Genomic DNA, 16,329 nt, shown 5'->3' with positions numbered 1-16,329 from the left:
AATGTCGTGGTAGCCACCATCATTTGCATTGACACCAACGTAGTTGTCGCTCAGCAATTGTGTCAGCATCGATATAAATGCAGAACGATACGAGGCAAGCGGTGAGAGGTTGGCACAGGGTGAGTGGCGATGAGGTCAACGACGCACTCCTCGTGCAAGTGAGTGCATCGTGGTGAGAAAGGACCTTATCGTTGTTGGAGACGGTCAAGCAACTACGTCGACGTCAATGCCAACGATACCATTATCTATCATCAAATATTAAAAAAAATTTTAATCTTTTTATTCTTATATTTTTATCGATAAAATTGATAATGTTAGTATAGATAGACCTAGATATTTTATTTTTATAATTATAAGGATGTGAATGTAATTTTTTATAACTAACTATAAGGTTGTAATTACCCATATGAAAATTCTTACAACCACTTAATCCTATTATGTCAAGCATGTGGTTGTATAAAAAATGACATGTCTCTTCTTTTTCAGAAAGATATGGTAGGACACTGGTGTTTGCTGCTAATGGTGATAGGTGGTGGATGGTCATCGTCATGTTTCCTTTTTGTTTATTACATGGTGCTTCTCAGAACTTGCAATCCTTAATACAATTATCACAATTTGATCTTGAGCAATTAAATTATGATTTAACCTTCACGATAGAAATTGGATGCAGTCCATGAAGGCAAGATGTAGCGAACTATTTGTAATCTGATTTTAATTATTGGTGCCAGGCCATGAAGAGAATGGTGAAGGAAGAGAGGAAGAAGAGTCGAAAAGAAAAGGAGATGGTGGAGGAAGGGGATAGCATGGTTACGAATGTTTTGGATAGAAAATGAAAGGTGTACAATCATTCAAACAAAAGGAGGATTTAACCTATGGCATTACTTGTTTTTTCTTTAATCTCATTACAAATTCCATTGCAATAATGGTTCATTATATATACATCCTTGGCTTACAATTATAATTGGATCTATTGATGTGTTGTGATTACATCATTAAGAAAAAAAAAGTTGATATCAAAGTGACATGAAATCTTCTTTTTTTTGTACAATACAATCACATTTGAGCGACTACCACGGAAGGCCTCAGACGTACAAATCACGTGACGGCCGTACGACGCGGAGTCTCTTGGCAAACCGACGGCTGCCAGCTAAATGTGCCGGGCGCCATCACCGGCCACCGCGCGAGGAGGCTGGGTAACCGAACGGCAGCGGACGGATGGACGCCGAGTCGTTGAGATTCGTGTGGCCGAAGCCGTACGCCCGCAGGACCTGGTCGTCGGCGAAGTTGAGCGCGCGCGCCATGCCGACCACGCATCCCTGCCACGTGTACGCCGGGTTGTGGTCGCCGCCGCAGGGCTGGCAACCCGTGAAGTGCGTCACGAAGGACCGCCGCTTCCTCGGCCACCGCTTGCCACTCCCCTTCTCCCCCCCGCCGCCGGCGGCCGCGTCGAGGTAACGGCTCCTCGTCTCCCCGTAGCTCCCGGCCTCCTTCTCGGCGTGCCTCCGCCGGAGCACGGCGTCCCGCCGCTCCATCTCGGCGTACGCCGCCGCTACGTCCTCCAGGCGCCCCACGATGGGCTCCCAGTACCCGTGCAGGTCGTAGGCGCTCTCCAGGTGCACCTTATCGCGCCAGCGGCGCTGCTCCTTGGCCAGGAGGTGGACGAGAGCGGACTGGTCGTCGGCGAAGGATGTGAGCTTGCCGCGGATCTCCGCGTCGAGGATCCGGCCCCACTTGCCATGGTGTGGGGTCTGGGGACCCATGCTGGCCCAGGCGTCGAGAAAGTCGAGGCCCCACTGGGAGTTTCGGAGGAGGAAGACACCGGCGTTGAGGCCCACCCAGTCGCGGGCGGTGTACACCATGTACGGCCAACCGGGAACCACGAAGTGGTGCGCCCGGTAGCGGTGGAGCGGGGGGCGGAACTCCATGTCGGTGAAGGCCGCGTCCTGGTCCACCCACCACACCCATTCCGACTCCGGGTGAGCCACCATGGCCGCGCGAACCAACGGGATCTTGGCCCAGCACCCGGGCATCTCTGGGTGGAGGAGGGCGGTGTTGTAGAACAGATCGTAGCCGTGGAGGCGGCAGTAGTCGGCCTTGTTCTTATAGAAACGGAGGAGCAGGTGGTCACCTCCCGGGTTGGGGCACCGCCCCGGCGGCGATCCGGTCACCATGACGACCCGGTCCGGGGTGGCCAGCGACGGGTTGAGGCGGAGCCATTCGCGGCGCTTGGAGTCCCAGTTGGTGATGGGGCGGTCGATGGTGTAGGACAGGGAGGGGTCGTCATAGAAGGTGGCGCGTGTGGAACGCCGCCGATCGTGGTCCTTCCGGGAGTCGCGGCGGTGGGTGACGGTGGAGAGAGGAGGCCTCGGAGCGGTGGTGGCCACAGGAAGAGGCCGACGAGGGTTACTAGGCGCGAGAGGAGGCCGATGATGGATGATGGTAGGGAGGGGGGTGGGGATGGGGTTCGGCAGGACGGTGCAGAGAGAGGAGGAGAGGGCGGAGACGGAGAAGAGGAGGGCGACGCCGGCGCCGAAGAAGAATAAGAGAAGGCGCTCAGCGACGAGCAAGGTGACGGATGAACGTAGGAAGGACTTCTTTCGAGGGGGAGTCTCGTCCTCCGTTTGCATGTTGTCTTCTACGAGAGAGAGGCATGCAATCCATGGAGGATGAGGAGAAGAAAGAGACACTTCAAGTACGTGCGTGGCACGTGTGCTTCGGGAAACGGGTGAGTACGCGTTCGTACGCGCATGAATGAGCCTTTCTCAATTAAAAATAATAAATATTTAAATTAAAACAAAGAATTGGTACAATAAATGCGTTCACAAAATAGTATATATCATCACAAGATTCATCAACAACGAAGATGATTGATTCAACAGTAACAATAAAACCCATAAATCCCTCCCTAATTATTTGGGATTAACTCAATAGATCAATCTAATAAAAAAATTTATATATTTAATTAAATTAAAAACATTTAAATTTTTATGTAAAGTTAAAAGGAATAATTCAGATATCATAGCATGCTACTTTCATGAGTTGCTCCAATGTAAACTACATCATATTCTTTAAACAAGCATGACAGGGCAAAGCATCTTAACTTGTCGATCCAAATATATAATAAAACCATTATAGAAATAATGGGAATAAATATATTATTGCATGAGGAGATGAAAAATAAATTAAATTTATTTTTTAATTTGTTTTTTCAAGGCATATCGATCAAACAATTAACACAACCAACACCACCATCAGCATAAAAAGCAGTAACAACAATGTATAATAAAGAGGGGGTTTGATAAACTCATAGGACCAGATATGATAACCGCAGTGTTTCATAAATGTCTATCAGAGCATGTTCTAGAAAAATAATAACTTATTTTTTTACCTAGGAAAAAGAATTGGAGCTCAGCTACAGGATCACCAGCCAAGATTACTTCAGACATGTGAAACCAGGGCCTTTCAAGTGTCTCCAAGGCAACAAAACAACAGTCCTCTGACAAATATGAACATCTTAAGTTAATTTCATGGCACAATACAGAACAAAGTACAAATAATAAACTAAGGACAAGCATACAAGAAACAGAAACTGGCATGCATCTCTGAAAAAAGATATGGCAACCTCCCAAGTTGATAGATACAATATACGGTAGTGCAACCAACTACACAGAAATAACCAGATCAACCAACTACATAAGCCACAAAAGTACAACAGTCCATCATGGAAACTATGAGACCAAAATTCTTGAACATACCAATCATATGCACAGCATGGCGCTTGGGTACTTTTTGTATACAGGTTTGATACTTTAGAACTGTCAAGCACTTTGTTACTTCAAAATAGGTTATCACCTCTTCTGAGGACCTTGTTTTTTTTTTATTTTGGTGTCAGACCATTTGATGATGAACAGGATGGACATATGATTTTTGAAAAATAAAATAAAATTGATGCTTGTATGGAGAATCAGATTATGATTGCATAATTTAGTTGACTCTCTCAGAAACTTTTATTTTACCTTCCATACATCACTGCATAAGTATGTCATTAAAAAAATAGCTTCTCAATAATAAGTTAATTATACACTTTGTTAAAGGTTTATATACAATGAATGTAATTAGCTTTGAAAAATTTTCTATTGTTGTATCTTTGCCATACTGTCATTCAAAATTTGAAAAGTTGAAGCATCAAAATCATGCATCCCATATCTGTATCTGTGATTCACAGCTTGGAACAAAACCTACGCTAGGTAAGAATTTTTAGGCTTGTGCAAAACATAAACCTAACTGCTTGGCCGAAGAAAAATACCATAGCTGATGCCATTTATGAAAGAAATACTAATAAAAGCACAACTTTCAGCTATGTTTTTTACAGCTAATTATAAGATGGTTGATAATCTCAATGTCATTTTTGGATAATACCACAACTTATAACACATTCCCATCTAAGAAATGGTATATTCAAAAGAGTATAGCCTGATAATTGCATTTTATAGCTTACTAAATAAAAATATAGTCCAAAAGCTTGAGAATTTAGCATAAAATCATTTCGACATCAACTGATGAAATATCAACTTAGAAGACCTTGATCTTATTTAAGAAATAAAAATCATAACTCTGTTCCCAAGTATTCAGAAAGATAAAGGACATGTGCCAAAGTTGAATACCATCAAGATCTTGCAGTAGTTTCAAAAGCACTCCTTATATATATATCAAGAATAAAATGATTAACAAACAATTCATCGCCTATTAAAAAATCAGGGCAAAGGTTAAAGGTGAGAAGTGGCATGCAAACAGAAGGATATAACACTATAATGATATTGGAAAAAGGTACAAAGAAGTCTTAAAAATGAACTTAACAGTACCAGAAAAAAGATTTTTCTCGATAGAATGATCATTATTTTTGGTACATTTTATAAATAAAAGGGGTAAGAAATTCCAGTTTTAAGAGTATGAATTTTTTTTTAATACAAAAAGTCATGCGAAAAAGAAGTTGAACTAGAGAAAGAATCACATTTCGAAAATAAAAAATTATTTACTCCCTCAATGAAACTTTATATGGGTAAAAACTAGTGGACCAAGAACTGTGGCATTGGTTTTAAATAAATTGTATGAACAAACAGAAGTTATCGTCATGGATTGGACAACATTTTTCATTCACAAGTTGGCTCAAAAAATCTTGCAGGATGGTTCCATAACAGGTAGTGACAAAATGTGAGGTGAAAGGCCATGGTAAAAATAATGCCCACCAGCTTAAAAGAGACTTGATACTAACAGAAGTTATTGGTTCAAGATATTTGACTTTCAAGTCAAAAAATTGAATTTAGATGAGGAGAACTAAAGGTATTCAAAGCAGTTAAATAACAACTCAATTATTGCAACTGAAAAAAAGATTGTAGGCAGATATTTTGGTCAGACAACATTGACACATTAACATAACATAAAAATTCCCTTACGAAGAAAATTTGCCGGGGCAAATAAACCTTTTCGCCTATAAAGGATAGTTTAATCATAATTCAAAAGTGGCAATAAGAGATGGATGCACAGAGCGCAAATACAAATTAAGCACTTACATATTTTGTTGAATGCCACAATATCACAGCTCTGGATGTACTCATTTGCTGGTTCAACCAAGAGATAGTCCTCAATAAGGTTGTCAACAGAGACCAAGTCATCCACAACAGTCAACATGATCTGCAATTTTTTGATACCATACCCGACCGGGGCAAGTTTTGCTGCATGTTCAACAAGATAAGATCAGATTAAGACAGAAATGTGCTTCCTAAATTCTGAATTGAAGTGAAATGACAAATTTAGCTCCTTGCTGTTCGAGAGAAACAGGCTACATACAGGCTCCCCAAAGCAAACCCTCCATCCCGACACTCCTCACAGCTTCTTCAAGCTTTTGCATGTCTGTTTCATCATCCCATGGTTTTACATCAAGAAGTACTGAAGACTTTCCAGCTGCACATAGGAAAAGATTCTCAGCTCAGACAATGTTTATGATGAGAATATAACAACCAAAATGTATATGTTCATGCTCACAAAATTCAAGGAAAAAACACAACAAGCATGTTTGACAGCCAAAATGCATGCCATGAAACAGAAACCAAACATACCTATAAAAATGCACACTTGAAAATGTATCCAACTTACATTCTTTCTTCTTTCCAGATGCTTTGACAGCTGCTGCACGCTCTTCAGCTGCCTTCTTTTCCTCTTCAGTCTCTTCACCAAACAAATCCATGTCATCGTCATCATCCTCCGCTGCTGAGGCCTGAATTTTCAGATCACAATTAGAAAATTAACTCATCAAGTAACTTATCATATTATATATAGTACATTGGACATACGACAATTTTGAATAGTGTCGTGCAATTTGCATACATAGAAAAATATGCTAAAGCAATGTAACGAAACCAGCAAAATACTATGCACTACAAGGTATTTAAAATTCAAATGTCACCTTGCCACCAGCAACACGGGAGCATGGGGCCTCCTCAAATGATTCAATCTTCACACCATTGCCTTCCTCAGAGATACCACTGATCACATCACATAGGTCAACAACAGGCGATGATCAATACATTCAGATTGAACAAAACCAAGACAAAGCACATACCACAACTTGAGAAGAGCATCAATGTGGTTATACCACCTAGCTACATTGATATAGTCCGAAGACAGAGCTGCATTAAGTGCACCATACACAGCAATATCATCCTTTGAAGCTTGGTAACTGAAACAAACCCAAGCGAATATGAGATACCATGATCGAAGCAGCAGATATTTATCAGCAGGAACCAAAGCATCCAAACACCTACCCAGTAATATAACTGCGGGTAAGAAGATAGTCATTGAGTTTCTGGAGGCCAGACGCACCATTGAGATTGTGGAAAACAACAGCCATTGCTTTCAAATAAATAAATATCCCGCCTCCTGCAGGTACAAGATGGAAAGATCTAAGTTTGGGTATTCCAACGTATAACATCATCAGTTTCACAACCACAGTGCTAAAATTTCAATAAAACAATCACAATATGAGATAGAAAAATATGTCACTATAGTCAATTGTTAGCCCACTTTTAAGTGGATGAAAAAAAGAGACATTTAAGTGTTTTAAAGAAAAAAAACTACCAACTTTGCTAAAAGAATGATCCAATTAAAACCAAATACATCTTCGCACAAGTAAACCACTACGGAAAAGATGGGGGTTTGTTCTATCGAATCAATAGTCGACCACAAACACAAATGGAATGGATAACACAATATTGCAGTAAAAAATAAGGTCCTCATCGGCAATAGCATAGTCGACGCCCAGAGATAGGCAGCAAAACCCAATGAGATCCATCCACAACAAAAGGGAACAAAACTACAGATCTAATCCTGGCCGGAGAATCATCCAGCAATTGAACAACCTACAAGAAACAGGTGACGCGAATCGAAGATCAACTTTAGAGTTTGAAAGAAGTGAGCGAGCGAGGGAGTGCCAATGGGACGCGGAGGGCACGCGATCCAGCGCGTTCTACTTAAAAAGAGAGCGGAACCCTAATTATCACCGAATCTATTTACGGCCCCCAACCGGTCCGGCCCACGTGATGTGGGCTACCTCAGGATGGGCCCAGCCTATTAGCCACCACCGACCGTATTATAAATAAGTGTAAAACAATTAGATTAATCATTACTTTCATTTGTTACATCCATAATCTCATGATATTGAATATGTGTATATACATCTATTTATTTACGTATTTCTTATTGATTTATCTGTTCCTCTATAATATATAAAAGGATGGACTTTAATGCTGAGGTTGCTAGAGCGTTTGAGATGGGTGGTTTTTGAATAAATTCTTAATCCTCCTTCTGGTTTTTTTTTTTTTTTGAAGATGAGATTAGAACTCAACACATTTTGAGTCACCCTTAATCACGTTCAGTACATTTTGAGTTATTTTTAGCTAAGTCCAACATATTATAAGTCTTCTTTATAATATCATGCGGTCGATAGATCAGAAACATATGAACAACACCGATAAATGATAAATGATCGACACATTAATACTACATGACTAACATTTCGTTATCATATTGACTAATACTTTAGTGTCATGTGGTTGTCACCTCAATATCAATGTAATACAATCATGATTAAGCACGAGATAAATATACAATCGTTCTTCGTAATTGATGTGGAGCAATAGTTATAAGAGTCCATTATAAAAAGACTCTCTCAAGTACGCTCCTAAGATTTTTTTCCAATATTATTTGAAATATTAATCGAATCCTTTGAACTCAAAATTAATTTAAACATCGGAGAGGAACTGTTCTAACGCAATCATATAAGATTTAATATCTCTAGAATCGAATGAGTGTGGTATCGATCAAGATTAAACTATAACAAATGCAAAAGATGAACCTCAATTGACTTGTGATTTATATTCATATGGAACAATCAAATCTTGAGTTAAACAGGATGAAACAGAACGTAAAAAATAGTAGAACTCATACGTGATTGCTAATTTTTTATTGTAGCACATTTATTTGACATTCCATAGAGGCTAATGCCAGTTTTGCTCAAAGAACTTCCATGTAACTATAAATGAATGCAACAAGCAAAGACTTGCCAGCAAAATAAACAAAAATGGGTGCCGAGAGTCGACCAAAAACCCCCCCTCCAACACCATAAGTTAGAGGGCATCACATTTGACACCAGCTTGATGAGCTCGGAATTGACACAAGAGGATGGAAAGAAGGTGCTTGGTTTTGGAAAGAGCAGTCTCGTATTTGGAACTTTCTTCGGAAAATTCACATACATCAAAATCAAGGGAGACTTGACTTTGAATCGGTGGGAGTCGGGCATTAACATCTCCGACTTTTCTTTGGTAGAGGGCATCACATTCGACACCAGCTTGATGAGCTCGGAATTGACACAAGAAGATGGGAAGAAGGTGCTTGGTTTTAGAATGAGCAGTCTCGCATTTGGAACTTTCTTCGGAAAATTCACATACATCAAAATCAAGGGAGACTCGACTTTGAATCGGTGGGAGTCGGGCATTAACATCTCCGACTTTTCTTTGGTAGAAGAGTAAGGGCTGGCAATTAAACGACGACGACCAAGTCACAACCAATCAACTAGTTATTCTTGAGCTGTAGCGAGAAATGGTGATGAGTTTCCAAATCTACATTCTATATTCTTTCAAATGTTTACCGATTCTTTGTTGCTCTTTGCACTCTACGATGTTTGTCTCCTAAGTTTTTCTAAGCATCTTTCTAAACATTATATATATATATATATATATATATATATATATATATATATATATATATATATATATATATATATATATATATATATATATATATATATATATATATATATAATGTTGCTTTATTTCATCACATAATAAACAAAGAGCAACAAGTCATAAGAAAATAAGGCAGACTATTTATTTCATAATAGGGTCAAAGAAGCAGGAAATTGGACCAATAGGTGCATGCATGCTGTGGAAGACTTCTCTTACGGAAATGGGGCCCTGATTCTGATCTTATCTCTATAAATGAGGAATCAGATCTTCACTTTGGAGACACTCACTTAGATCTTCTTGAGCTGTGTTACGAGATGGCAATGGTGTTAGAGTTTTCCGTAAAAATGTTCCTCCAAAAGATAACCAACTTCGCGGAGGGAGAGATATGCAAAGTGCTATGCGTGGGGGCGGAGGTCAAAACTCTGGAGAGAAGGTTGACGAGGATCAAAGGCTTTCTTCGCACTGCAGAGCAAAGAAGGCATGTAGATCCGGACATGGACACCTGGGTGAGGGAGTTGAAGGATGTCATGTACGACGCTGACGATATCATCGATCTTTGCATCTTCGAAGGTGGCAGCTTGCTGAAGGTAAGCAATCCTCATTTCTTTAGACCTATCAAACACCGCTATGAAATCAGTGGTAGAATAAAAAGACTTAATGATAGACTGAAAGAGATCACGGGAGATAGATCTATAATACCTGATGGAGAGATCGTCGAAAAAGCCCTCCCACTTCACCCAGTAGGATCTCGTGAGACATCTTCCATAGAAGTTAATGCAGGCATCATAGGAACCCAAATCGAAGGCGCTGCCCAAAATCTGATCAACTCCATAGTGGAGATCAGTGAGAAGCCAAAGTGTGTTGTTTTTGGGATTGTCGGGATGGGTGGGATTGGGAAGACCACTCTAGCGCGTAAAATATTCAATGATGAAAGGATCATACAAAACTATCCGATTCGAGCATGGTTGTGTGTCACGAAGAACTATTCAGAGACTGATTTGCTTAAAGAAATGATTAGAAGCGTAGGTGGAAGTGTTGAAGGAGCTGAGAGTAGAGCGGAGCTTGAACCTAAACTTGTTTCCCTCCTATCGAAAAATTTGCTTCTGGTATTAGACGATGTATGGAGTCCAGAGGTATGGGAAGATTTACTCAAGAACCCTTTGATGCATGAGGCAGCCAGTAATTGTAGGATCGTAGTTACCACTAGAAACGAAAACGTGGCAAGAAATATGGGAGACAATGTTCATCATGTTGAGAAAATGGATGAAGAGTGTGGCTGGGAATTGCTGTGGAAGACGGTTTGGGATAATAGAGAGAAGGGCGATATTTCGAGATTCAAGGAAATTGGAACTAAAATGGTTCAAAAATGTGATGGACTTCCTCTCGCAATCAAGGTTCTTGCGGGGGTTTTAAGATCCAGGAGAAGTACGATAGAGTGGGAAAAGGTTCTCAGAAGTGATCTATGGAGGATGACGAATCTCGATGAGAAAATACCGGGGGTTTTGTACTTGAGTTATGAAGATTTGCCTTCTCATCTTAAGCAGTGTTTTCTGTATTGCTCTTTGTTTCCCAAGAAGACTCATATGTACCGTAAGGATCTTACCCGGCATTGGGTGGCTGAAGGTTTCACAAAGGAGAACGGAGAACTATCGATGGAAGAGATAGCCGAGGGTTATTACGAAGACTTGATCTGGCGAAACCTACTGCAGGTGGATCCTACCTTTGTAGACGGCAGCAGATGCACCATGCATGATCTTTTGATATCTCTTGCCCAGTTCTTGATCCAAGGAGAGGGCGTCTATGCCAGTGATCTCCTATCAGTGAATACGACGAACCCATTAACTAAGCTTCGTCGATTGTCGACGTCAAACATAGGGGAGAGTGTACAGCTCCCCAGTAGAATCGTTGAAGAGAAGTGTTTAAGATCTTTGCTCATCTTTGATAGCCCTCGTGCCCGTACAATTAGAGATGATCTGTTTAAAAAGCTAAGGAACCTGAGAGTCCTGCTTCTGAACGACACATCCATCGAGAGTCTTCCCAAGTCCATCGGAGAACTATCACATCTTAGGCACTTGGATCTTGACCGAACAAAGATACGGGAGCTCCCCGAGTCTGTGGGGGGCCTTCGGAATCTGGAGACTTTGAGCGTCTCGGGCTGCAAATCCATTAGTAAACTTCCGAAGACCATCACGAAGCTGTACAATCTACAATGTCTTCGACTGCAGGACACTCCATTAACATCCTTGCCAAAGGGAATGGGGTCACTCACAAATCTCAGCGAGCTTGACGCGTTCATCGTCAGCGATGATGGTGACTTGAAGGAGCTGCAACCTTTGTCCAAGTTGAGGTCTCTGAGCATATACAGGTTGGATAGGGCAATAACAAATGGAGGTTCGGTGCTGAAGGACAAACCTTTTCTTAGGCAACTATATCTTTTCTGGGAGAGTACAGATGAAGAAAAATATTCTGGTTCATCAAGCCTGCAGGATCCTTTTACTGCTAAGAAGATTTGCAGTCAACTCTGTCCCCCATCAAGCCTGCAGTATCTTTTTATAAAACGGTATTCTGGTTTCTTTTTTCCGGAATGGATCCTGTCAACTTCTCTGGACACTGCTTTCCCCCGGCTGTCATACTTGAGCATTCATGATCTTCCATCGTGCTGCAAGCTTCCTCCACTGGGCCTGCTTCCGGAGCTAAAAGTAGTATCCATTAGAGGGGCAAATGGAATCACAAGCATTGGCGCTGACTTCACAGGTGACAGAAATTTAAGGGGATCTCCTGCGTTTCCCATGCTTGAGGTGATGCGATTCTCGAACATGCCCAATTGGGAAATTTGGACGACATGTGACATCGATATAGAATTCCACTTCCCAATAAAAGTGAGGAGGATCCAACATGCGATTTGCCAACGTGCCCAATTGTTTATGACAGCCGCTGTAAGTGAGGAGGATCCACTTCCAGGTCTGATGCCGCCACGAACTGAGATAGATCTGGTCAGAAGCCGAGACACTCAGCCCACCAATGATAGTCCACCACGTCGTCCAGATCTCCTGGAACCCCCGACAGGTGATACAGTGCAATTCCAGTCTATGGCAATCAATGAAGATGAGCTGCACCTATTTCTAGGTCTGATGCCGCCACGAACTGAGATAGATCTGGTCAGAAGCCGAGACACTCAGCCCACCAATGACCGCCCACCACGTCGTCCAGATCTCCTGGAACCCCCGACAGGTGATACCGGAAGCAGCAGCGGCAACAGCAACAGCCGTAAGCTGCTTCCTAATCTAAAGGAGCTCTGGCTCGTCGACTGTCCCAAGCTGAAAGCTCTTCCGGAAGGCCTTTGCCCGACCAACTTGAAGTTACTCCATATGGAGGGCACTCATAGCTTTGGAGAAATCAAGAACCTCGACTTCCTGACTGACAACCTCACTGTGAAGCATAACAACAGCTTGCGGCGTATATCAAACCTTCCTTCATTGAAGTATCTGCAAGTGGATGACTGCCCCAACTTGGAGTACGTGGGAGATCTGGCTGGCTTGCAACACCTGCATCTGTCTTGTCCACCACCAGCGCAGTCCCTGCCGCCATGGCTGTCGGATCTCGTGGAGCAGCAGCAAAGTTTCAGAAAGCTTGAGCTGCAGTGCAGCTTGCCATTGTTGAAGAGGTGTCTCGTGGGCGAGGTCAACTGGCAGATCATCCGCCAGATACCGGAGGTCAGGATCCGGGCCACCGATGCCAACGAGTTCATTTGGTATAACAAGGATCCATACATGTACGACACCAACGTAGGTTCAGCATGAGTGGGCTCGTCGTATCTGTAAGTCGTGTTCTTCTTCTCATTCCAGTTTACTTGCGTGCTTTTTTGGTTCACACGTACCCTAACTTCTTCTTTCTTCCAGGATTACTCGGAAGTCTTTGTGATCGGTGTATCAAGGCTCAGCACGAGTGGAGTGGTCACCATCTGTGTAAGCTCTGTGTTCCTCTTAATTTCCTCTGTTGGTACGGCATGTTTCTCTTTGCTTCATTTATATATATGTATGAACTTGTTTTTTGCAGGATCGATCGAAGTCTTTTGTGCTTGGCATTCACTTCCCTTTCTATTTGTGATTGAAGCAATTTGGCAGATTGAAAGCGTTGTGTTTTTTCTTTCCCTTTTTTCCTTCGATTTGAATGTATGTTTGGACCATAATTTCTATTTGCTTTCAGTGTAAGAACAAAGAAAAACTATTGTCTACGAACACATCTCTTTGTGTTGCTTTATGCTAAGCGAAGCTTTCATCTTGATCTTGCTTCCACAAGCATGCTGTTGCTTGATGTCTAGATTTGCAAATGCTGTTGCTTACATCGTGCATTGCTTTATGACTATAATTTGATCGAAGATCTTGTATCCAAAAGCATGTAATCTACTGCATATATCGACAAATAAAAACTAGGTCATCAAAATCTTCATCGCAACTGCATGCATCGGATGGGTCCTCCACTTGTCTTCGACTGCATGGGCAAAACCCAAAACAGAGTTGAAACAAAGGCTACAACATAGAATTGGCAATCCAACATGGCCAATACCAAGAAAAATCACCAGTAAAACTTGTGAGCGATATCTTCATTCATTTCTTGAAAAGTCTCTACAGACTACACTTCATGAAGCTCAGTAACTTCACAAACACAAGGCAAAAATGGAAGAGAAAGTGAAAATTCAGAACAAAATAACATAATGATTCTCAGCATTGCTCTTCCAAAAATACATTTGGACAATCAATAAACCAAGACGTAAGTGATGGAGTTTACAAAAGAAAATATTCCAGTCATATCACTCACTGTTCCAGGAACACAATTTACTTTCTTCACTCCAGAAATGGGATCAAGCACAGGGTGAAAATTGGTACAACTCATGGGTGATTGCCAATGTCTGATCATAACACAATTATTTGACAATCCAAAGAGACTTTATGCTTGTCTTGCTCGAAGAACCTCCACGCAACTGTAAATGAGTGCAGCTAATAGTTTAATTTCACTTTGAACTCACCGAAGCTATGCATGCTTTAACAACGCTAATTGGTCGCAGAATCATATATGTCACAGAAGCTGAAAGGGAGTACCTAAACATAGCAGACAATAAATGTCAAATTAGATGTGAACTAGCAGGTGTGATCAACATGAGCATATAAATGATTATAAATATGAAGATATAAATTTCTGTTCAGATCATAGACATAACTCCACTAACTGGGAAATTCATATTGGCTAAAATGGTTGAATAATTGCCATCCATTTAATATAGAATCATAGGAAGAAACACTAGTGAGGACTTCTTTTTCTGAAAGAAATCAAGCATATTTATCATGACTTAAATTGATACTAGTCATGAAGACGAAATTGCACAGCAAACATGAAGAACAATTATTAATAGCCAAAAATCCACCATGTTATGCAAAAAGCACAAAAGACTCCAATAATCATTCCTTGGTGGAAATTTTCCAAGAAATCAATATCCAGTTGGAAGATCTCTTTTTCAGAAATAAATATAGCACTTTCTATTTTCTAGTAAAGCAACCAAAGTGCATGATGTTATAAAAACCAAGAAATTCTGACAACAAATGAAGTTAATGCATACGGTCAATTCACACATCTTCCTGTCAGAAGTATCAGAAACACAATGATTTGTAATGGAAGAGACAGACAGGGCACAGATTAGAGTCTCAGGTGCTACACATGAGTCCTGTGAAGTCTATATTTTGTAATTTTTTGATACTTTGTAAGATCAACTGGGAAGAAAATTGTAACTTATTTGAGAAACAGCCCGATAAAAGGGGAAGTTGTTTTTTCTTCTCAATCTTAAGAGCAATAAAAGGTATGTGATATTGTCCTCATATGAATCTCAAGTGATTTATGTAGAGATTCAATAATCACATGCTTGATGACCCTGCTTCATTCAATCCTTCTACTGCTACTCCATGACCCCACTTGGTCATATAGACCATCTAACATAGTAAAAGTTCATAAATTTGGTTCAACAGTAAGATACATATATCACTACCTTCCAAACTATTCACCAAATATCATCATACTGCAGTAAGTCTTGGTTTCATGTTCATGCAACACTTTCAAGCGGAATACTTCTTTACTTGCAACTTGCTATTGCCCCCTGCAACCGTTAGCTATGCAGTAAAAACTCAACGTCGTCATGTAACTAATTAACCTTTCCTCCTTGAAGAGCCTTTGCCATGTCCAGGAACAGATTATTTAGATGGACAAGAGGTTAAACCATAAGTAACTCATAATAATACATCAATCTTGACAGTAAGCCTCCCAGAGGACACAAGAAATACTAGAAAGTGCGATACTAAATAGAGAAAATATCGACTACAGACTTTGCTGAAGGGAGTCGATTGAATTTACAGAGACAACATGGAAAACTTCTTGTTTCCATGACTGTATCTAACCATGGAGTCTCAACCAGAACAAAATGAATTGACTGTATCTAACCATTATCACAGAAATTAGAACCTTCATGTTCCAAGCTATCCGAAGTGTAACTTCTTGTTTACTATAACAAGCATCCAAGTCTTTAATCTGCAGAACTTAAAAGCATTTTCTATGCCACTCATATAGAAAACGAGACAAGAGAGAGAACAAATTTATCAAGTGCATGAAATTGAATAGTAAACTGTTTCCAAAAGAAGGAAAATTTCAGGAATGACTGAAATTATGAGCTCCAACAAACTCAATTAGCATGTAAATGTATAATTCAAGTAGTCTTGAGGCATGACTGTGTTGTCTTTTTTTGGGATTGATTGACATATTCTAAGTCTTCTTTACAATGTCATATGGTTGACATATAAGAAACACATGAACAATACCTTAGTATCAAGTGGTTGACACCAGCATTATATGACCAACACTTTAAACTGACACCTCAGTGCCATGTTGACCAATACCTTAGTGCCACGTGGTTGTCACCTTAATATCAATGCAACATAATTGTGATTGAGTCTTGAACAAACGTGCATTCGTTCTTTGTAATCGATAT

The 16,329-nt window shown here is 40.8% G+C and overlaps 3 protein-coding genes across 4 annotated transcripts; 1 reads left to right on the top strand and 2 right to left on the bottom strand.

The window, feature by feature from the left end:
- Nucleotides 1-949: 949 nt before the first annotated feature.
- On the bottom strand, nt 950-3,154 carry LOC103989575 (galactomannan galactosyltransferase 1-like). Its single transcript, XM_009408461.3, has one exon. The coding sequence runs from the start codon at nt 2,625-2,627 to the stop codon at nt 1,167-1,169; it is 1,461 nt and encodes a 486-aa protein (XP_009406736.2). The 5' UTR covers nt 2,628-3,154; the 3' UTR covers nt 950-1,166.
- A 126-nt stretch (nt 3,155-3,280) lies between these two features.
- Nucleotides 3,281-7,524, bottom strand: LOC135598388 (elongation factor 1-delta-like). Of its 2 annotated transcripts, none has more exons than XM_065092095.1 (8): nt 7,420-7,524; nt 6,822-6,936; nt 6,620-6,736; nt 6,464-6,542; nt 6,154-6,274; nt 5,848-5,961; nt 5,571-5,732; nt 3,281-3,496 (listed from the first exon to the last, which is right to left on the bottom strand). In XM_065092095.1, coding segments are annotated over exons 2-8 (681 nt in total). In that variant the 5' UTR covers nt 6,908-6,936; nt 7,420-7,524; the 3' UTR covers nt 3,281-3,494. The 2 variants fall into 2 exon arrangements, with proteins under 2 accessions (XP_064948167.1, XP_064948168.1); XM_065092096.1 differs by having other exon boundaries at nt 7,416-7,511.
- A 1,937-nt stretch (nt 7,525-9,461) lies between these two features.
- On the top strand, nt 9,462-13,529 carry LOC135598387 (putative disease resistance protein RGA4). The gene is made up of 3 exons (XM_065092094.1): nt 9,462-13,116; nt 13,199-13,264; nt 13,356-13,529. Exon 1 carries the CDS (start codon nt 9,614-9,616, stop codon nt 13,097-13,099), a length of 3,486 nt encoding a protein of 1,161 aa, XP_064948166.1. The 5' UTR covers nt 9,462-9,613; the 3' UTR covers nt 13,100-13,116; nt 13,199-13,264; nt 13,356-13,529.
- The last annotated feature ends 2,800 nt before the right edge of the window (nt 13,530-16,329 follow it).

This window comes from Musa acuminata, chromosome BXJ2-1, assembly GCF_036884655.1.
Source record: "Musa acuminata AAA Group cultivar baxijiao chromosome BXJ2-1, Cavendish_Baxijiao_AAA, whole genome shotgun sequence".
In the NCBI taxonomy this organism is placed as follows: domain Eukaryota; kingdom Viridiplantae; phylum Streptophyta; class Magnoliopsida; order Zingiberales; family Musaceae; genus Musa; species Musa acuminata.
Note: the sequence above shows the minus strand (reverse complement) of the source record. Positions and strands in the feature narration are given on the sequence as shown.